Source organism: Stigmatopora nigra, chromosome 9 (assembly GCF_051989575.1).
Source record: "Stigmatopora nigra isolate UIUO_SnigA chromosome 9, RoL_Snig_1.1, whole genome shotgun sequence".
NCBI lineage: Eukaryota > Metazoa > Chordata > Actinopteri > Syngnathiformes > Syngnathidae > Stigmatopora > Stigmatopora nigra.
The window spans coordinates 8694490-8716903 of record NC_135516.1 but is presented as its reverse complement, the minus strand read 5'-3'; the positions used below and the strand labels follow the sequence as shown (position 1 = coordinate 8716903).

General features: G+C 38.6%; 1 protein-coding gene across 1 annotated transcript in view; it reads right to left on the bottom strand.

The window, feature by feature from the left end:
• Positions 1–117: 117 nt before the first annotated feature.
• Positions 118–22414, bottom strand: part of LOC144201493 (low-density lipoprotein receptor-related protein 8-like) — a 34368-nt gene continuing 12071 nt past the window's right edge. Inside the window, exons 4-18 of the mRNA XM_077724178.1 lie at positions 16592–16717; positions 13967–14347; positions 12694–12816; positions 12491–12613; positions 10391–10510; positions 10017–10142; positions 7661–7832; positions 6572–6799; positions 5630–5748; positions 5215–5354; positions 4713–4854; positions 3777–3929; positions 3195–3470; positions 2606–2674; positions 118–1817 (exon numbers count right to left, since the gene is read on the bottom strand). Of these exons, the coding sequence (XP_077580304.1) occupies positions 1450–1817; positions 2606–2674; positions 3195–3470; positions 3777–3929; positions 4713–4854; positions 5215–5354; positions 5630–5748; positions 6572–6799; positions 7661–7832; positions 10017–10142; positions 10391–10510; positions 12491–12613; positions 12694–12816; positions 13967–14347; positions 16592–16717 (2666 nt within the window). The 3' untranslated portion in view covers positions 118–1449. The remainder of the gene's footprint in view (positions 1818–2605; positions 2675–3194; positions 3471–3776; positions 3930–4712; positions 4855–5214; positions 5355–5629; positions 5749–6571; positions 6800–7660; positions 7833–10016; positions 10143–10390; positions 10511–12490; positions 12614–12693; positions 12817–13966; positions 14348–16591; positions 16718–22414) is intronic.

Here is a 22414-nt window from a genome sequence, read left to right as displayed (position 1 = left end):
TAACAGCAACATGTTCACTGTAATGTAAATTTTGACAACAAAACATCAAGCGGGTCCACTGTAGCTTACATGGACTAACGCAAAAATAAGGCCCCCGACCCCCCCACAAAAAAAAAAAAAACATTGACGCACATAAAAAAAAACAATTCTGACAACTTTGGTGAAGAATTTTCATTTCTTCCAAGCAGGGAATTCAGTGCTCTCTTTGTACAAATAAATTAATATACCTGTGAACACTATCTAAAATCTTATTTACATCATCTCTTTTACATCAAGCCTATTTTACATCATTAAAAACCTTTTGGAAAAACATATTTACATATCAATGAGTCAAAAAGCACCCTCATGGCTGTCATACAGACACAATTACGCACCCATTCATCTACACACATTGAGCACAGCTTCACAAACTTTCATGCGACACAGAAGGCATTCAAAGAGGGTTGTGCAACAGAGTGTAAAAACCGTTCAAATATGGCCCTGGGATGAACATTAGAAATCACATTAAGTGTTACAGTCAACACCCACTCGCACAAGCTTTACACAGTGTCAGAATCAGGGAGAAAGGAAAATGTGATATTTGTCTTTGTCAAACCTATGACAACACCTTTTTGGGCCCTCCCACTCATATCACACAATAAATGACTGAATTGTGAAGCAACTACTCATGCAGGTTTGTTTCGGGGAGCAAGTGAACAATGCATTTCCATCTATTCTCTATTGCTGTGTATTTATGTAAATTGCAGGCATACGCATAATTGCAATATTCCTTCCTGACTAAAAGTTGAGACTTTGCAGCGTTTCAACATCACAGTAAAATAGAAGTATCCATATTTCTGCTCCTCAAGCACTTTTCCCCTTTAATGTCGTAGTACTTTGTAGACTGTTGAAGGTCAAATATGAATAATGCTTCTCAGTTCATTAGCGCATAACGGCACTCCCAGGTGCAGACTAAGAAAACAGCCCAAAAGTGTTTTTCTTCAAATACACAAAAGGCTCCAGGAACACAATTCATTTTAACATAGTATGAATCTATACAGATTGTCCCATCAACGCAGATCCACATTTCCCATGAATACCTGTTTGACAATGATGGACGTTAAATCCTTTGGAACTAGGAGAGCTGGCAAGGAATGGTATGGGCATCTATCATGGTTAATGGCAGCCAGTGTAGGAAAAAAAACAGGTTCACTTACTGATAATGAATATCCACACTCAAGCAAAGGACAAACCCAGAAAATGGCAAACAACAACATGACTTCAGCAAAAATTGACCCAGCTTCCACAACAAGAAATTGTCAAAAACGCTAGAATTAGGAAAATTGGCATATGACTTAGCATTGGATGATATGTATGCCCTTTTTCCTCGGCGACCACAATCACCTTTGACCTCGCTGTTGTGCACCAGCCACTGTAGCCATGTTTTCCCCTGAAGCCGCAGCTCGTAGCTCAGGCAGTGGCAAGCATGGGCTGTTCCGTGTACCAATGAGTCCCCGGATCGACCACACTACCCCCCAGCGGTAGGGTGATAAATTGTGGGCAGGCACCACCTCCTGAGCTCACCACTCCCATGCCAACGCTTTGCTGGTATGGATGGAGGTGATGAGCGTGGTGCACGTGGTGCCCGTGGTGGCCCTGGTGTCCCATAGCGTCTGTCCGACCAATGTGGATCTCGTCCTCTTCGCCCTCGCCGGTGGTCTTGCGGTAGACGGGATTGTCAAAGTTCATGCTCTTGGTGGAGTTGCGCTTCCAATTCCGCCAAGCCACGTAGACCCCGGCACACACCAGGCCGAACACCACTGTGGCAATGACAGGAACTGCATGTGTTTAACACACAGGGGGGAGGTTGGCAGCGTTAATGAAGCGTCATCGACCCATAGCGTGAAAGGACGTGCGGGGAATGGCGTGCAGGGAAATAACGAAGAGGCATGGAAATGTCATCAAGAAGCAAAAAATGAAAGATGAGGATGTTTTGAAAATCAAAACATGCATGTTTTGGGGGATTTAGGATGGAATTGGAGTACCCTGGAGAAAACCCAAGCAAGCCCAGGGCAAAGATGCAAACTCCAGATGGGGTGGTCCAAAGCTGGGATTGAACACTCGCTTTCAGAACTGCGATGCCAACGTGATAACCACTCTTCCATTACCAAAATTATTTAACAAAAAATTTGGTGGGAATAAAAATAGTGGTATTTGGCACTGGACAACTGCACTGTGTCCAAATCAAATTTTTCTCCTTTCTGAAATATGGGTGAGGGCTCCTCCAAGCCGCACTATTAGCACTGCTCGTGTACTGAGCATGCCTTGTCATACTCTAATCTGACCTGCCTTCCCTATTTTCGTCTGTTACACATTGTCCAAGTAGTTAAAAAAAACAGCAACGTGGGTGTGCTAACCTTTACACGTACACATATACAGGGGTGAGAGTGCACCAGCTGTGCAAAATTAATAATGCAGCTATGTCCGACAGACAGAGAAGAGAAACTTTTGGCCAAACTTCTCTACTGGTTCCAGACTTGATGATTATGATTAGAATATACATCGATCATAGACTCCAGGGCAACAAGGAAAGACAAACAATGAGAAAGGTTTAAATGTGACTTACCAATAGGGATGACCACTCCTAAAACAGCAACTGTCATATTGTCTCCAAGAAGGAAATGTTCACTTCCAGCTGTAAGAAGACATTAAACCATTAGAAGGAGACGAAATGAGAGAATGACAGAGTGTAAATAAAGGGGAAGGTTCATTAAGGAATGAAACAATGTGAGAAGGAATGAGTGATAAGATGGGAGAATAGGGGAGGGCAGATGGAAGGAAACGGTAATAAAAAAAAACTGGGTTATGAGCCAAAAAGAAGTAAATAGGTAGTGCAAGTGGTCCAATCAATCACTATATGAATTGAGTTATCACAAGTCACTGCTCCATTTTACTTCAGGGTCATGCCTTTTATATGTAAAATCAAAGTATTTCTTCCATAATGTCTATAAGTATATAAAAATGGATGGGTGTATGATGGATTTGTTTAAATTGTTGTTGTAATGCATTATTTCATCCACCTAAAAAAACCACATGAGTTTCTTATTATTTGTTTCAAAAGCGACCCTCATGGAAAGAACCCTTAGTTACAACAACAGAGCTTTCCAAATACAGCAGGGTCAAACAAAAAAAAGTCAAGTAAACAGCTTGCTTACAGTGTTGTGATACGCTGCTGTCCCCTGCAGGTGTAGTGGATTCAACGGTGACGGTGGCAGTTGAGTGCGATCCAAGCGCCTTTGACTCCTGTGATGAAACAGTCTTGACAGTGCCAAGAGGCGCCCGTGGCTCTAGGGCAGCGAGAGGTGACGTAGTCAAACGCAGGGTGCCGTCAGACTGCGAGACGCCTCCGGAAATTGGCGTAAAGAAGTCAGATGTCGGAGTAGCCATCACGAGGGTCCTGGTGGGCAAGGGTGCCATGTCGTTTCTTGGTACTACACAAAATGAGTAAAAAATAATGATATTTAACCATTAGGGTTGAACTCATGGACAAACTAAGGCTGTAACCTAGATTTGATATTTTTTATAAATGGAAATTAACTCACTTTCACCCACAGGGATATGAATAAATACACTTGGATGCACCATTCCAGTCTAAGACTTGATTTTCATTTATTAACAAAAAAACCCACTAAAAATAACCTGAATACAAACCTCAGGGAAAAGTAACAAAGAAAGTATGAACTTAAACCCCTTTAAAGACCTCATTATTTTCCAGTTTTTCCAGTCCAAAGTCTTACCTGGCACACAAGCCCTCATATCAGGGCCAAGGTCCTGTCCATCGGGGCAAGCACAGGTGTATTTAGGAGAATGCTCTGTAATCTGGGGTGCTTTAAGACACAAGTACTCGCATCCTCCATTGGCCACATTGCCCAGATTACAGCTGTCTGGACCTACAAATAGTAACGGAGAAGAATCTGGATAAAGTGCATTTAAGATGAGGCAATATTAAATAAAGAGACCCATAATAAGTGAGAAGAACTCCAAATGTACCAGTTAATGAGCTATTTGGGTTAACGTGTTTCTGCGGTTGCCTAAGCATCATAATGAGCTCTGACCTACTTTTCAATATGGAATCTGAACTACTGCAAATGACTTAGCACTGTGATATAATGTTGTATTGCGCAATTGTATAGTATTGACTTTTGGAAATTGCAATGTGATAGTAGTGCAGTTAAGAAAATTGGATTGGTTTGCATCAATCCTCCCAGAAGGCCCAGGAAAAAAGGCATTGACTAAAGACAGAATATATATAAAACTATCGAACTGAAAGATTGAGAAATGACTTTTTTGCATGTAATATGTCAAAGTTACAGCACCAACATCTATCTACACGTACAAAATAAGGATTGCAATCCTATTCTATAAACAACCGGGAAAAAAAGACAACAAATGCAAAGCCACCAACGTTGCGGTAAATCAATTTGCCACAATTCCGTGAGGAAATCAGGTTGGCATCAAGTTTGAAGAGATTGCTGACTGCTTAGCCCTTTGATGAGTACACCACACTCACAAACCTCAGCACATCATTTATTGATGCATGCGGCTTGACAATATCCCACAGAGTGGTCGCATAGAAGTGGTTGAACTTCACACACAATCTCACTTTTAAAGGGTGTGATGTAGCACATAAGAACGTGTGCATACACTAGAAATACGCACACACACACACACACCTTGGGGTTGTCGCAGTTGGTGGAAGACAACAATGTCGTGTGGGTCGTTGAGGTTTTCAGCAAGAGAGTGAATGTCTTTTCCCGTCAGCCTGTTAGCCATGAAGACTGACGCCTTGTCTCGATCCGTCCAATAAATACGATCCTACACAAGAAAATTGAAAGAACTTATGTTAAATATGTAAAAACAATGAGGTGCCCAAATGTACAACTATTGCAAAATGTTTCACAACTTCTATATATTGCAGATAGAATTGGAATACACCCTGCAATGATGTTCACTGTATATATTACCGAAGACAAATAATGCACAATATGTCACAAAGACGTCATAAACTGGCCGCACAAGGGCAAAAATGGACCTACTGAAATGTGCTATATATTTACCATTACAGCCTGCTATTCTAATAAGAGCTATGAATGATGATAGCCCAGACACCTGGCAGTGCATAAGCCTTGAAAGATAATGTGAGGTTACTTCCAATAAATCTCACATGACACCAACCTCAAACACAGCCAGCGCATAGGGGTGTCCGAGACTCTCTGCCGATGCTATGTGTGTTCTACGATGAGCTCCGTTCAGGTCCACACTGGCAATGTGGTGTAGTTTAGAATCCACCCAGTACAGACGACGGTTAGCAACATCTAATAGCATAAACACCATCAAAATTGACGTTTGCCACAGGGCACATTTGCACTCTGACCAACAAATCCTATCATTGATTATGTCGAAGAACAGAAGATTATCGTGATTAGATGTTCTAACTTTGTCCAATATTAGCTCTGTGTAATGTTTAATGGCGACCAAATGTCTAAGTCCAAACGGTCCATTTTATGTTAAAGCCTTATGATTCAAATTGTCATTTTAAATCACATTTCAGTTCCCTCTGTGGCTTGATAAACAGGCGTTTTGCTCTCACCTAAGGTGATGCCATTGGGCCATTCAATGTTATCAGCCACCAGCACCTGTCGGTCCACTCCATTCATCCCGGCCTTCTCTATCTTGGCTCTCGTGCCCCAGTCGGACCAGTACATGAAACTGGATGGAACAAAGAAAGTTAGTAGTGGCCTGATGTAGAAACATTTTTTTTTTTTAAATGGGCTTGATTTTTAATATTTTTCTTATTCTGCTATGAATTGGATTTTCTTTTAGTTCTTCATAGTATACAGCTGAATTAGAAATGACTAATTAAAAAATCTACTTTATTAAATTTGACATGTTTTTTGCTTATAATTCCATCCTCAGGAGCTGTATAAATATATTGGCCTTCTGTTATTGTGATTATCAAATTTCTCCATATTGAGCCGTAGGAATTAAAGGTCTATATCTTCAGCAACATCAACATCTTTTCTTAATTCCTTTCCATTTGAAGAAGATAATCTCCCTGTGAGTGCTATTTTTATGTTATTTTCCCTATTCAATTATTCACTGGAAAATTGACTTCCTACACCTCCTGGTTTACTTACACACACAACAATGATAAGAATTATGTAGATAGCAATCAACAATCCACTGCGGCACCATCCAGTGAAAAAATAAGTCTATTTTACCGCACTATTACATTTTTGGGGAAAATACAATCAGTCTTCAGGTGTCACATTGACTATTCTTTGTGCTTCTCTTCCTCCATGAGTATGAATTATTTGCTATGTTGAAAATCCATATATATAAATATATATATGAACATCAAACCTATTGGTTAGAGTGATTTAAATTACTTCAATACATCACAAATAAATCCAACGCATCACTAGTCTCCCTGATTGAGTTACTATGCAATATCAATTAACAGAATGAGTGTCTTTTGTCCTTGCATACTTATTATTATTATTATTTAGTATGAACACAGCCTACACCTTACCCATGATGGGGGTCCAGCGCTATGGCTCTTGGCTCACTCAGATCTGTGTTGATGAGAGTACGCCGTCTGGTGCCATCAACTGAAGCCACGGAGACTGATTTATCCCCAGAATCGGTCCAGTAGAGGTTGTGTTGTAGCCAGTCCAGAGCAAGACCTGCCGGGCTTTGTAGCGACGATTCCACCAGTTGCACTTGTTGAGATGGATCATTTGCCTCGTGGATGAAAGCACTGCCAGACGGGGGTACATTGTAAGCGACTCAAAATAACAAACCTATGAGTCATTTTGCCACTATAGGCCTTTAAAACCACCAACAAATAGAATAGAAGACTGAGCAGAATGCATCCGTAATAAGTCACTAACATTGGGATCTAATTTGGCACAAAAAAATGCATAAATGCTTAACACAGTAAAGTAAAATTCTTAGAGACATATGGAGACAATTAATATTAGTTTTTTTTAACCAACATTGTTTGATGAGACAAATCCGATTAGTGTCATTTTTTGCATTGGAATTTTGGTGATCAATGTGTTTCTAAGGAAAAAAAATTATAACGCTTGATTTTTCTGCTACCGGAGGACAACAAGTACAATATAACTGCAATGAAAGAAACTGAATTTATTACTAATCTAATGTAATGTCAAATGTATAACAAACATTTTCTCCATCTCTGAACCTTCTATTTATCCTATATTGTGTGACAAGGACCCCTAAACCTTGAGCTTAACTCTGAGCAGGTTCATGTAGGGTTTAAAAGTCCTTGCCGGATGGACCATTTATCAAAATAGACAAGGCCTTGCCAAGGGGGGGTGGGGGCTTCTCGCAAAGGATGTCAGCATGACAAAGGTGTGAGGTGAAGGCTGGACACACATGCTCCCAAACAGCAATTTCCCATTTATATTCCCACGAGCGCTACGATTTTCTATATAAATGCTGTTCCAATTGCAATTCACTCCAGGGAGGAAGTTAATTTAGGAAAGCGACGAGAGGTCAAATAAAATGGGAGATCATAGCCAAGATTTGCCCAATTACATTTTTAGATGAAACGTTAACACCTCACTGGATCATACAATTTGTGTTCAAGTCATACCTGTAGATTTTCCGATGAAAGCGGTCACACCAGAAGACTCGGTTATTTGCCACGTCAAGGTCAAGAGCCACAGTGTTTTTCTGGGTTGAAACCACTTGGCTATAGTCCCTCTTTGCCAAGTCGATGCGTCGGATCTCATGTCGGTTGGTAAACAGGAGGTAAGGGCTTTTTCCTTCAAAGAAAAAATATATTTTTAGCATTCTATCATTTTAAAATGCTAACTATGAGGACCAAAATGATTGTTCAAAAGAATGTGTTGTTTTTCCAGGTCTTTTTCATATAGTTACTACTTTTACTGCTAAAAAACAAAAAACAATACAAAGGGTAGTATGATTTTCAAAATACCAAATAAGAGCATATTTTTTTACATTTTCAAGGCCTGGTTACTTCCAAAAAAACTAATTATGAAAGGTTTATTTATATTACATTTATTCTGATGATGCTTATTTAGTTAAGAAGTAAAAGAAGAAAAAGTTCGGATTTTTATGTGAGAATTATGCAGAAGCTTTATTATGTCATTAGCCCATAGCCATTCACTGCAATTGCCTTTTACCCATGTGTGTCCTTGTTGCAATTTGGGAGTAGTCCAGTCTATTTTTAGAGATCCAACTTGGGATGAAGTCACCCGGCTTGCATTTTAATATGGCCCTCAATTGAACAAAATCTTCTAGCATTCTCACCATGTTATTTTTGTATTCTATCCAGCCAGAAAAAAAGCCAAATGTTTTGCCTGAACAGAATGGTTTAAAGCAACTGGATACAACCTCTCCACTGACCCATGCTTTTAGCACACCATGCAATAATAGGATGGCAGCTGGCCAAAGGCAGACATGAGATTTTTGTTTTTAATGACTCACTTGCCCCCGTTTTCCTTCAGACAGTCAATGTCAACGACAAGTTGTATCATGCTTAAAAATGTTTCTACTACTACTGCAGGATACTGCTGCATGATGGGAGCGTTTAAAAAAAAAAGTGTCCATTTTGATGACAGCTATATGATCCACTGCTGGTTAGAAGGGCCCCCACAGCAGACCTCCTCGTAACAGAGTGGTCCAGCTGCATTTTGACACATAACTAGTCATTCAGGGGTCCCTAAGCTTTTGCAAATTGCAAACTCACTGGTAGTAAAGCAGAGACAATAGATTTAGTTTAAAAATATACACATAGAATCAGAGGGATGCGATATATAAATTTTGTTAACTAAATCTAGCCAATTAACTCATTGACTTGAATTATTTGGATGTCTATCAACATCAATTAGTGAGGTCGCAATCTTAGACTCAGTTTCAGCATAATTTTAGATATTTTTGGAGACAATATTTGGATTTGGTCACAAGATTGGACGTGTTTACGGAACCATCGTGATTTCTTGTTAGAAATTAAAGGTAGTAAAAGAGCCTTGTGTAGTATTTGTAAACGGTATTTCTTGAGGATGTAACTTTTAGAAAATATGATTTGTCATCTGCAGGTAGTAATGTTTTTTCTGGTCTAAAAATATTGTTGTATTGGTGTAAAAGAAAACTGGATCAGATCGGAATAAAATAAATAGTTGAAAAAAATAATAATCAGCATAAAGGCATCCATCCCTTCTGTCAAGAGCAGCTAAAGGGTTATGAAACATTTGAAGAGAGAAGTGTGTAAAGAGAATCTGCCATGTTTTAAAATCCTTACTAATTGCCCCAGAGATTGATCACGGCAAAACATGATATGGCCTTTTAGCGTTTCCTTTTATTCAGCACAAATTTAGCAAATGACTAACTGGAGGCCAAATTAGTTGAAATATTATTAGCAGTGACCATGGCTCAGCAAGTATTCCCTGAAGAATTAGACTGAATCATAATGAAACAAGACTATAGAATATACTTAGACCAGCTATGTGATTTGGGGGAAAATATCTCAAGCTTGTAAACAGAGGCACAAAATTTATTTTTTTTGTAAGCCGTTTTGCCAGTTTTCATTGATTAATTTTCCATATACTCACAAGGGTCTCAGGAGGGTGCTGGAGCCTATCCCAGCCAACTACAGCCACAGGCAGGCGACACCCTAATTTGGTGGGCAGTCAATCCCAGAACAAGATTTGCCAGTTTGGCAGACTTATTTGTGAAAGCAATTACATTTCCACGTTTTACATGTATACTGAATGTATCACTTTATAAAATAATTGCTAATTTATGCTTCAAATTGGATATATGAACCTAAATGCCATTTCCTCCTCCGATTATTTTAGCTCTTCCTCTCTATGGATTTGTGAAGCAAACCATTTCAGGTTACAAATGAGCCTCATCTATAAAAACTCAGTGGAAATTTTCTCATGTCACATGACCAACACTCTCTCAATTAATGGCTTAAGACTCACCCTCTGCCTTGCAGGTCTTGGTGACAGGATCCATCTCATACCCTTCATAGCATTCACACTTAAAATCTCCCTTGTAGTTGATGCAAATTTGGCTGCAGGCGTCTGGGTTCTCACATTCATCAATGTCTAAAGGGGAGATGAGGAAAAAGATGTTATCAATCAGTTGCGGAAGAGTCAGGCAGACACAAAGTGATTTATTCATCCCAGCAACAGCAGCAGATGAGTACATAACTAAAGTTAAGTCATGTATTTCAGAAAGACAACAGCTATAATGGGTTATGATCTGATGTTGAGTTTTGGTAAGAAGTTGCTTCCATGTCAACTACTCCATTCTTCTGATCTAAAACATGTGATGTATGGGTGTCCAGAAATACCTCCACAAGTCTTCTTGTCCAGAAGCTGGTAGCCGACAGGACACTGACACTCAAAGCCAATTGGTCGATCCGTGCAGATGTGAGAACAGCCACCATTGTTTATCGTACATTCATTAAGCCCTGCAAAATCAATGCATACAGCCAATCAGGATCAAGATATGGTCAATGGATTCATATAAAAGAAGTGCCAGCTTCACGGGTGTTTGATGTATGGCAAAGATACAGTTACAAGAGGAATCTCAGTCTCAAAGAATTTCATCTCCGGTTGTTTGGCGCTCACTATTTCTATCTCTTTTATCTGATCCAGATCAAGTTCTTTCCAAAAAAAATCAAGGAGACTCATAATCACTTGTCGGCTCATGTGCTGATGAATTCAGGCTCAGAGCAGACATTCCGAGATGCCAGTTATCCAGCAAAAGTCTCATTAAATTGAAAAAGTGAAAATGGAGAAACAGTGAGAAAATTGATGTGCTCTCACTAACTCATTTAATACAGAGTTCTTTCCTTGAAAGTTAACCAATTAGGTTAATCCTTTCTTGAGAGACAGTGGGACTCCAATTCTAACTAAGGAGATCTATTTCATATATTCCTTAGCATTTCTAGTTAAGTAATGGTGCCCTATGTTGTCATTCTGTCTTGAACATGTTTTACAGTAAACGTTTACCTCTCTCTCTTTTAGAATAAAGGGAATTCAACCTTTTAAAAACAAGCAAATTGTTGCCCATCACTAGTGAAACTAGAACGAAATATAGAGGCTACAAAAAAAATGAAATCCCTCCAATTTCTGTATGTATACAGCAGCCAGGTTTTGCATTAAGGCCATGCCCAAACAAATGTGCACAGCTGCACAATGAACGACTGACAACTGCACAGGGGTGATAAAAGAGAATGGATTAAACTACTAAAGAAACAACACGTGAAAAAGAAAAAATACACATGAATATTTAATATTGCCAACAGCCTTCTTACTTAATTTATTTGCCAGGGCCCTTTATTTGTTACTTCCTCAGTGTCTCAATGAGAGCAGGGCTTCATTCAGTACATAAGAGGGGGAGTTAATATATGTACTATAGAGACCTTGTTCTGCTGTTACGATTTAAAAGGGTTTCGTGACACCGTTCAACTGTTTTGGCGCAAAGTGCCGCTTTAATGGGAATCAAGCTCTCTTTGTTAGGTCTCCTTTGTGTTTTGTTTTGGCAGCATTCAATTACTAGACACAAATGAGAAATAAATAGAATGCAGTTTTGGACAAGATCCATTTTAAACTGTAGCAATAATACTACATGTTTTAAAAATAGTGCCAATATTGGAAATAAAATCTCTTTAAGTGAAACATATTGTACAAGTGTATGTTTCTGCAAGTTAGAGTACATGCTGCAAAAAGTGTAAATAAAAATTAGTTAATGAGGCTGCATTGTATATGCCACTATTCCTAAGGAGCTTGCTATTTTACAGTAGAGAAAAATACATTGCATGTATTGTCCCTTGTGTAAGTCAGATACTGTAAATGCAGACTATTTGTGAATGTGTTGAGCGTGTAATTGTAGCATGTGTGTGCTTTTGCGCGCAGTTGGGAGAACATCTTGCAAATGAATGGTTGAGAGAACAGCGGGATGAGGAAGGTGTGTGCGTGCACTTTGATAAACACACAAAAAGTGGAATTGAAGGACAAAGGGAAGAAATACAAGGTCACATTAAAATAAAATTACAAGTTTTACTCTATGATTGGCACACTATTTTGGTCTTTTTAAGATGTAAAACACTGAGATAACACACACCACACAAGACATTTCCTTTTTGTTTGAAAGTAATTAGAACAAGCAGACTTTTGTTGTGATCAGTGAGGCTTTTTCGAGTCAGCCTCTGAAGTCTTTGCGGTAAGAAGAGCGAGGTAACTGTGTTCGTTGAGCCAGATCAAAACAAGATGGTGATAAATGGGCTTGAACCCTTTTACTCTATTGTGTAAATTCCCCATTCTTTGAAATGTTTGCTCATTTCAAAAAGGGTGGTTGTCATAAAATACCCTCATCCAAGAACTACTTTTTACTGTCAAACATTTCATTCACAAAAGTCATCACGTAGTACCAAACTGTGTCTTACCACACTCTTTCTTTGGCTCATCTGATCTGTCCTTGCAGTCTTTGATCGAGTCGCATACTTTGGAACTATCAATACACTCCCCATTTTTGCAAAGGAACTTCAGGGGGCCTTCACATTTTGTAGCTACAACATAGAAGGAAAACATACTCTAATAGCCACTTGTGGACATGGAAGAGAGAGCATGAAAAGAAAATAGAGCCCACCGTTGACGCAACCGGATTCATCGCTGTGATCGGGGCAGTCGTTGACCTTATTGCACTGCTTGGTGCCGTGGATGCAAGAGCCATCACCGCATTGGAACTCATCAGGACGGCAGGTTAGCAGGGCTGTGCACACAACACACAAAGTATTTTCAATCTTTCAAGATGGACAAAACAACATGGGGTCATGTTCAAAGCAAGACTATTGTGTATGTAGTTTAGACAACAGTGTTTCCCAACCACTGTAACGTGGCACACTGCTATGATGGGAAAGATAGTCAAGGGTGCCACAGAAGATTATCTAAATAGGGATGGATTGTAATATTCTTAGAGAAAAATGTCAATATCACGAGGTTTAAGTGGAAATATTACAAGAATTTGTGCAAAATGACATGTTTAAAATTGCAATCAATGAGATTGAAGTATTTTTGTGGTTTATTTTTTTACATTGCATGACAGATTTTGGGTTTATTTGGTGGCAATTGAAGTAATATTCTGAGGAAAAAAAGTCTTAAAGTCATGGGATTTAAATCATCATACTACTTATTTTTACATCAACTTTTGGTGATGCAAGACCAGTGAGAAAACATAAATATTGAATGTGTGAATAATCTTAGATTGTTAATATAGATGAAGGTTTAAATGTTAGGATTTTCAGATGGTGATGTGCCTTGACATTTTTATAATGCAAAGTGATGTATTTTAAGACCAACAAAGTTGAAATTTTGGGGGAAAATATAGAAAGTATTACAAACACAATGCTTTATGTTTTTGTTTACTTTTGTAATCCAGCCAAAATCTGTGGTGCAGAACAAAACACACATCAAAGATGTACACAAGTCCCAACCCTCAAGCATAAAGGTCAGTCTTTTCCCCACATCAATCAGGTGTATTCTCTCAGCAATGTGTTTCTTTTTCCATCATCTGAGGTGTTATATATCACATTTTCTCCACTTCAGGCAACCTAGCTCTGTCCAACATACTTGTCAAATGTGTTTGTCCGGACAAATCCAGTGTGAAGATCAGGGCTTTTCGAGAAAAGAAAGTCATTACAGTTATATCTGGTCAGGGACAAGGACAGCCTTCAAGCACACCATGTTTGAGAGTGAAGTTCACATAGTCTCACATGTCATATGTGTATTTTTTTGCCTTTACTATGTGTCTAAGTAGTCATCAGTCACAAGGATGGATAATCAGGTAGGGTCATCAATATCTAATTGTCTAGTAAGACAACATGGAAGTTGATGGTCACTACAAAATGAGGAAAGAAACTTACGGCAATCTGATTCATCTGACTTGTCTTTGCAGTCTGGATCGCCATCACATTTCCAGCCTAGACGCACACACTCGCCGTTGGAACAGCGAAACTCCTCAGCGGTGCAGTTAGCCCTGCTGATCGCCAGAAGGACGCCGTCGCATCGTTCGGGCCCCTCGTCCGAACCGTCAGCGCAGTCGGGATCGCCATCGCAGCTCCACATGAGCGGCACACACTGGGAATTGTTACAGCGGAGATGATTTGGCCCACAGGTGAGAGGCGAAGAGCACTTGAGCTCATCGCTGCCGTCTCCGCAATCGTCATCGCCATCGCAAACGTGGGCCACAGCTACGCATATGCGGTTGGCACACATGAACTCGCCAGTGGGGCAGGCTTTGGCATCTGGTGGACCAAAGGACAACAATTAGGCCAATTCCAGGACTCAAAACTTCATTCATTAAACTCCTAAACTCTTGCAATGCATGCAATTTTTTTCTTTGATATTTAGGCTAATTGGGACCTGCTGAGTGTAAAAACGAAGAATTATCATTTTACATGATGTCGTTTCTGAGAAAAATGATCATAAGTGGACGCCAGGGCCTTTTAGTCCAAAATTTTACATTGTAGTCAATGGTGACATTATTTAAAGCATGTTCCTGAGACGTGCTTCAATGTCATATTTTAACATACAATGTGATAGAAACATCTATGACTTCATTTTTTTTTTTTTTAAATAACTATATTATGTATTTTTCCCCAATTGTATGGCAGCCAAATCATAATATCAAGTAATCAACCAGGGTAATAATAATTGTTGTGTGTTCAACAGAGGACTGTTCCATTTGCTGTTTCACCCATTACACAGTTTATCTACTTCTACATCCCATTTACTGTATCCTGCCCTAATACACCCACCAAGGAAAGACCATTTTTAGCTTTAATTAGCATAAAAATCTAACTCAACAGACAAAAACCCAAAGTGTTCCTTAGTGTTGCCAAACTACATCATAACTGGCTGTGACAAAACAGTACATCATACAATAATAACATGGTGGTGTGATACATGTAGAGAAGAAATAACATTTTCTGTCAGTTCAGCTGGGTCACAGCAGCCCTCGTGGGAAATAACTCAGCAGGTGACCTTTAATCTGAACCCTCACACATCTTTGAGGGAAAACTTTGCTGATGATAGCGTGATGGAAGTCATAGTGACTCTTTAAAGTGTTATTGTGTGGCCTTTATTTTTCCTCATTTCTCTTGAGGGATTAAACAAAGACTTTCCCTCTGCTGGTCCAGTTGGGGTTTGAGAGTAATTTCTTTGCAGGAGCCAAAATAAACTCTAACAAAAAAAAATAAGTGCAAAAATGTACTTTGAGCCTGTAGGATTAGGATTACACATGGGGAAAGGCACTAAAAATAAATGTAACAAGAGTGAGTCGTTATGGAAATTTATGAAATTAAATTAGGTGCATTTGCCCCTAGGCGAGTATTAGGTATTCAAACCTTCAACATCAAGCCAAAGGGTAAATTTGACTAACAAGTGACCTCACCTTGCTGCAAAACAATTAGCAAGTCAACTCATCATTTAAAACTCAAAACGCATAGCACTTGGAAGCCAATGGATGTACTGAGAACTCCAACCATTTCCAGTTCTCCTTTCTCAGCTCACTACATGGCTGTAACTGTGAATCATATGATACCTTCAGCCTCTAGCAATAATAATACACTGCAGCATTTTTGACAACTCCCCATAACAGTCTATTTCCAGTGATTGAAATGTGCAGTGCGAGTGAAGTTGTTGAAATATGCGAATGGGTGAGTGACAGAATTACCAAGTGAAAGTGAAGCTTTAATATGAAGACTGATATCCCAAGAGAAATAAATGATTTACTACATGCCTGTATTCAAATAGGATATACTAGCTACAATATCCATCGACCTAATAATACTTAATACTCAAGTCTATTAGTTCTTTTAGCATGTGTGATGTCAAATTCCAGATTTTGATCTCAATTGAAATACAAAGTGCTGATCATTTATGACACTGTTTAAATATGTTGGCTCTTTTTGACAAAGTATTGTATTCTATTGTAATGTGGATGCCCACACACCCAAACATTCCACTTTACAAAGCAAATACCTGCATCATTTAGGATAATTAAAATTTTTCCCCCCATGCTGTAATCCATAAGCATATTTTCCTGCCACATGGCATTTGGCAGGATCTTCAAAGTCTAAACACGACACCCCCCAACAGCCTCAATCGCTGTCTTTCTCTTGACGTGAAGAAGGAAGCGGGACAGGATGATTTTTCACGGTGCCTTCAAAGTAGGCCAAGGGCCTACTGCAGGGTGTTGTGGGTGGGAGGAGCGGGGTAATGACAGAAGCATCTTATTGGCTGGTTAGGCAGCAGTGTCATGTGTAACAGACTCCAGGTTGGAAGTGTAATGACACAAGACCTCAAACCTCAGCATCAAGCCCACAGCATTTTACGGCACTTATTAAAAATGAGTCTTGAAGAACCACCGAGGTCACATGATGTTTTGTGAGCTACTACAGAATGATCCTTAGTCATCAGGTTTTGAGGGGGTTTATAAATTTGACAAATCTGATAATAGAATATGCAATAAAAAGTGACAGACTTACCAGATGCGCAGTCCTCCTCATCCGCACCGTTCTCGCAATCCCTCTCACCGTCACATCTCCATGACAATGAAACACACTTATTAGATCCCCCACAGTCGAATTTCTCAGGTGGGCATGTCTGCTTCCCTGTGGACAATAGATGAAAGCGATAAAATGATTACAACAGTGATTGTGAGCTTGTTTTAATCATGAAAACAAGATAGGAAAGACTAAAGGGCACACCCGATTGGATGGCCAATATAGTTCAGGATGTCCCCCCTGTAGTTAGCGGGGATTGGCTCAAGCACCCCCTTTGACCCTTGTGAAAATAAGTGGTTCCAAAACGAATAAATAAAAGGGAACGCCAAGAATGCCTATTAAGTTTGAAGCATAATGAAAATAAAATTGGCGTTATTGTGTAGGTAGTTCACAGTTGGCTTTAAATCAAAAAGGACAACTAGGCAGCCTCCTCCTTTCCCTGCCAATCTGTTGTAGTTGGCAGCGGGTGGGCATGATCCAGATTACACTGCTTATTATGAAGCATGTTGTTAATTATAGATCTTTGCTTACAGCGCACCTTTAAGCTGCAATGCTTGGCCTAAAAGCCACACTGAAAATTGGAACATTTTAAACACAATTTATAAATCTAACAAACCTCCTTTATGCATTTCTTGATACGCATTCACAAAGGCTGTATTCCTAACTAAAAATATTTTATAATAAATTGATGAAGTGATGCCATGTTGCAGGTAAAAGATATTGTGGAGAATTAGACAAGATGGGGAAACTATTCACAGGGATCTTTGCAGAGTGCAGGCTGCCATTTGGAATTATTTTATCATCATAAATCAACACTTATATATTATTCAGGAACATATAAAATGTACATGTATTTTACTGGGTGGCCCGGTGGAAAAATGGTTAGTGTGTCAGCCTCCTATTTCTTAGATCGAGGGTTCAATCCCAAATTTGTTTCAAACATCCTGCATGGAGTTTGCATGTTCTCCCCTGGCTTGCATGGGTTTTCTCTCAGTACTCTTTCCTCTGACATTCCAAAAACATGCAGAATAGGCTGGATGAACACTAAATTGCTCCCTTAAGTATGAGGGTGATCGTTATTACATTGGTAATCAGTGTCAGATAGGCCACACATATCAAACAATCCTTTTCATAGTGCGCCTAGTGCTGTAAGGCCTAAAATTTGACAGCAGTGAGATTGGCAAGCATGACAGCTGGTGCCTGGGGAGAGTAAGTGAGAATGGCTGACGCAGATGGACCTCAGCACCACCCACAAAAAAAAATAAAAATAAAAGAGACTGGCCACTATAGTGCCACCAGGTTTCTAAATGGGTCAGTATTCTTGTGTTGTAAATTTTACAATGTAAATGGGAAATAATGCTTGAAACTTAAATTTGGAACTCTTGAATTGGCCCCTTTCGTTGCATTATTTCATAAATACACTGGTCTAATATAGGAATCAATGTCAGCTTCATCTTTCATGAAGCTCTGTGTCTTCCTACATCTGGTTTAAAAATAGAACATTTCCAAAAAAGAACATCATACACAATACATCAACAGTCAAAACCAGGGTGGCAATGTGATAGCCTCAGGCTTTGTTACTTTGGGACTTTAACATGTCACTGTGATAATGGAGGCATTAACTTCTCATGACATAGTCTAACTTTCTCCCAGAGTCTGACCTAGTTAATTGGGTCACAACATGCTAAATCGTTGGTTAACTTACTTTACCATCCTTCAGTAAATAAATTGCATTTACCCATGCAAGTTGTTTTCTTAATTCTATTAGATAATGACATTATAAGTAACCATTGAACTAAGTTACACTCAAAAAGTTGACTACACAATGGGACAATGTCTGCACTGTTGAAGGTCAAGTGAGCAAAAAAAAAATGCAATCAAAACACCAGCCAAAACAAAGAAACAATCAAAGTGACTGATTATAAGGAGCAACATCTAGAAAGAAAGACAGGTATACAATGGGGTTAAAAAAAATAGAATTTGTGATGCTGTCCAAATGAATCCAACTTATGTTCAAGCCAACACAGACTGACAGCAAACAACAAAATGAGGCAAGAGGACGACACAAAGATGCTTTTAGTTCAAAGGGGGAATTTTTGTAAGCATATTAAAAGCAAAAACAAAACTGAATCAACCAGCTCTTGGATCTAACACAGTCTTTATCATCTTGCAGAATCAAAGACAACCAAAGCAAATGGAAAAGAGATAAAGGAGGAAGAGCCAGCAAACAGTGCGTGTGTGGAGCAGAATTTGAATTCATTGAGCCACTCAAGTGTACAACCCACCTTGTCCTTTAGCGGATGACTCTTTAATCAAATGTGAGTTCCCATCCACCTAAGCACAGAAGTCCAACCTTGCTATGACAAAGAAGCAGAAGCCCAACCCTCTAAGACACCGTTATTGATTTAGTCATGCTATAAAGACATATCTAATGGGTTTTTTTCTTGGGGGGGAAAAAGGCCATTTAATAAAAGAAAACTACCTAAGAGACAAACAGGCTGTGCTGTGAACAACGAGAATTCATCACTACTGCAAAGACTTGATTTGTTTGAGATCCATCACTATAACTGGGGGGCACAACTACACAGTGTGTCTAATAGGTGCACTTGTCTGTTTGGAAAACATTTCCTTGATCAAAAACTTCACCAGGTAAACCTGCACAATCTAGAAGCAATGGAAGAAAAATTATCCAGCCCACGCCTCCACGATCCATTACCACCAAAACTCTCCACAAAAAGCCTCACGTTTGGAAACACTTAAGACTCTGCATCAGATTTATTCTTGATCTCAAAACCTATTTACATCATACCTGTCGGTCCTTGTTAAGAATAGAATTGAGAACCATTACTTGTGAAAATTGTGCTACTAAATTATATATTTGCCTTGTCTAAACATTGAAAGTTAGGGCTCTTTATTTATTTATGTTGCACTTTTTTTACCTACCTAGTGTGTTGAGAACACAAAAGCTGAAATGTTACACTTTTGCTCCTAACATAATATCTATTGTGTTAACTCACTAGAGTATTATATATATATATACGTGTTACTGTTTGTGTACGGTTATGAACTTTACCAAAGGATTGATGAGAATTATAGTTCTTACAAACAGGTGTAAACACTGTTTGAAAGAAGGCAAAGGGTCCCACAATGGGAATACCACTATAGACCAAATAATGCATTTTATGACATTGAAAATCTATGTGATAATGGTAAAATTTAAGAGTAAACTAACTTTCAATTCTCCAAAGAGCTGACAAACAAATAACACGCAATTATTCTAAATTTCTGATCCCGAATGGTGACAGCAAAGAGTTTTGACGAAAAATACAAGATAGTGTGAAGACAAAAGGAAGAAGGGATCAGAAAAGTAAGTAAAGATCTTTCTTAAATACTGAATTTCTAATGTGGCATAAACATTTCATTTTTATATATATTCCGGTCATTTTAACAAAGGCCAATTAGCATGTTTGTCTTGTAATTGTCAATATTATACTTCTGAGATTTGGCATACACTGCAATTGAAGTGGTAGAAAAAGGATTAATAGCTTGGAGGATGAAATTATTATGACCAAAAATAAAATAAAACACCCAATGTTTGTTGGTGAGCTTCCAAAAATACCGATTTGAGAACTGAGCAAGCAGTCTGTCTGATTTCTTGCATTTCTTTGCCTGACACAGTTTGTGTGAGACAGTTAAAGGAAACTGTGATACATTAGGGGGAGGAAGATAAAAAAATCGACATGTCTTGGCAAAAAACTACCATGAGTAAGACATCTCTGCTTCATTAAACTGGATTGGAGCATCTGGGTTCTTTTTTTTGCATTATAAATGTGCTGCAAAAGGACCTGCATGTTTCACATAACAGTTATATGAAATGACAAGATGGGAAACTCTTGTTGTGGAGCTAAAAGTGGAATAGTCAGTTATATCTAGAGCACCAGAATGTGTTTTTACTTTTCTAACAACTTGCATCTTTATAGTGTCTGATCTACTTGAGTATTAAATCCTCCGGTATAAAAATAAAAAAAAGAAAAGTTTGCAGGGTTTGTGAATTTTAGGCATCAGTAAAAAGCACTTATACCAGGGTTATATCTTGATTTGAATTAAAAGAGGACACACCTGTCATTCCTGTTATGTCCAATGGATATATATTTTTTTAAATTAATGGTTACGTTTTTGTCAAAGAGACCAAGAAAAAGAAATCAAAGTATTGTCATATTTTTAAAAAAAAAATTAAAAGGGATGTTCTAATGTGGTATATTGGAAAAGCAATATGAAAAAGTAGTGCATAAAGTTAATATGATGAACTTTTAAAGAGTAAATATACTGGAATATCAGTATATTGTTGCTATTGTCGTCATTTTAACAGCATATTCCATAAATCACATTTTCTTTGTCAGTACAGATGTTTTTACAAGGATTAGCTACCCAGATGCCAAACTTAATCCTAGTGGAGCATTTCAACATTCTAGACTTTACATTTTTTGTTTGTTTCTTGCTTAATGGCTTGAAATGGCAGAAACAATGAGCATCACAATCCGACTAAACTGTTTCTTTTTGTGGGAAATTGTGTTTTACCAGTGTTGAGTGTATTTTTTAGAGAAACTGAGGTCAATGGTAGTATAGAAATGTCACAACTTTACTAAGAGGTTGCATGAAGTGGCAGTACATCTGGCTACAGTGGCCCACTTTGCCCTTGATTGCATATTAATCTAATCCAAAAATTCAGAGCCTGGGCTCTTCCCATGTTTCTCATTCACTTTTCATGGATCACGAGTAACTCACTCGGAGATGGCTTCTTAATGTGGCAGTGTAACTCTACTCCAGCGTGTAATTGGGAATCCACTCAGTCAGCCAGAATGATTATGGCACAGATGTCTCACTCCAAAATGCCTCGGCGGTGTGCGTATATGCACGTGAACCCGAACAACATGCGAATTAAGGGGCAAACTGACTACCACTGTCCAAATTCCATAATTCCATCTCCAGCTTCATTAATACAAGAACTGAACGTGTAACAGGGAGGCAAAGATAGATGTAATTAGCCCATGTGAAATACCACCAAGTCACTGGTCTGTCTTATTTGCATAATGGCATACATGATTCTCCACTAAGTACTAAAGATTGGATGCAGTCAGTATGGAAATCCAACCTTCATTTTCATCTAATAAAGTATGACAAGCTCTGCTTTAGTAGCTTTTAATTGATGAATGTGGGCTAGGGTGACTTCTCATTTAAGATCAAATCACTGCACTCAGTGTTATGTAATAGGATGATGAAAAGTGACTATTTATTTTGTGCCAGAAAATTGTTTTTTGAAGACCAATGTAATATAAACACAGGCCAACAACAGCAACATGAGACTTGAACATAAAAATGTTAAAAGAGCATGAGTATTTGAAACTAAGAATCTTACAAGCCAGTTTAACATTTTTTAAAAAATGGGGGATCTAGAACATGTTGTTGCTTATGCAACTTTCAAAATAAGATGTTGTTGTGTTGCTGTTTTGGAAGTGTGTCCACTGACAGAGAATGATGGGTAATTTAGCTGTGAAATGAAGTTAATGGGGTAGATAGATGGCTCATTAAAAAGCTCCATACACATTTGTGCGTCATCCTTCCTTGAATCTTTCCATCCTTCCTTTTTCTGTGCAGTTTCATTATTGAATAGTCTCAGTTGAGTTGAGAGAAACTATTTGAAATAATTGCAATTTAATGGAACACATGTTTTAAGTCCTAAATGTACCAGATACCAAAAAGGTTCTATGAAATATACTACAGAAAGTGACTGTAAAATGATATTTG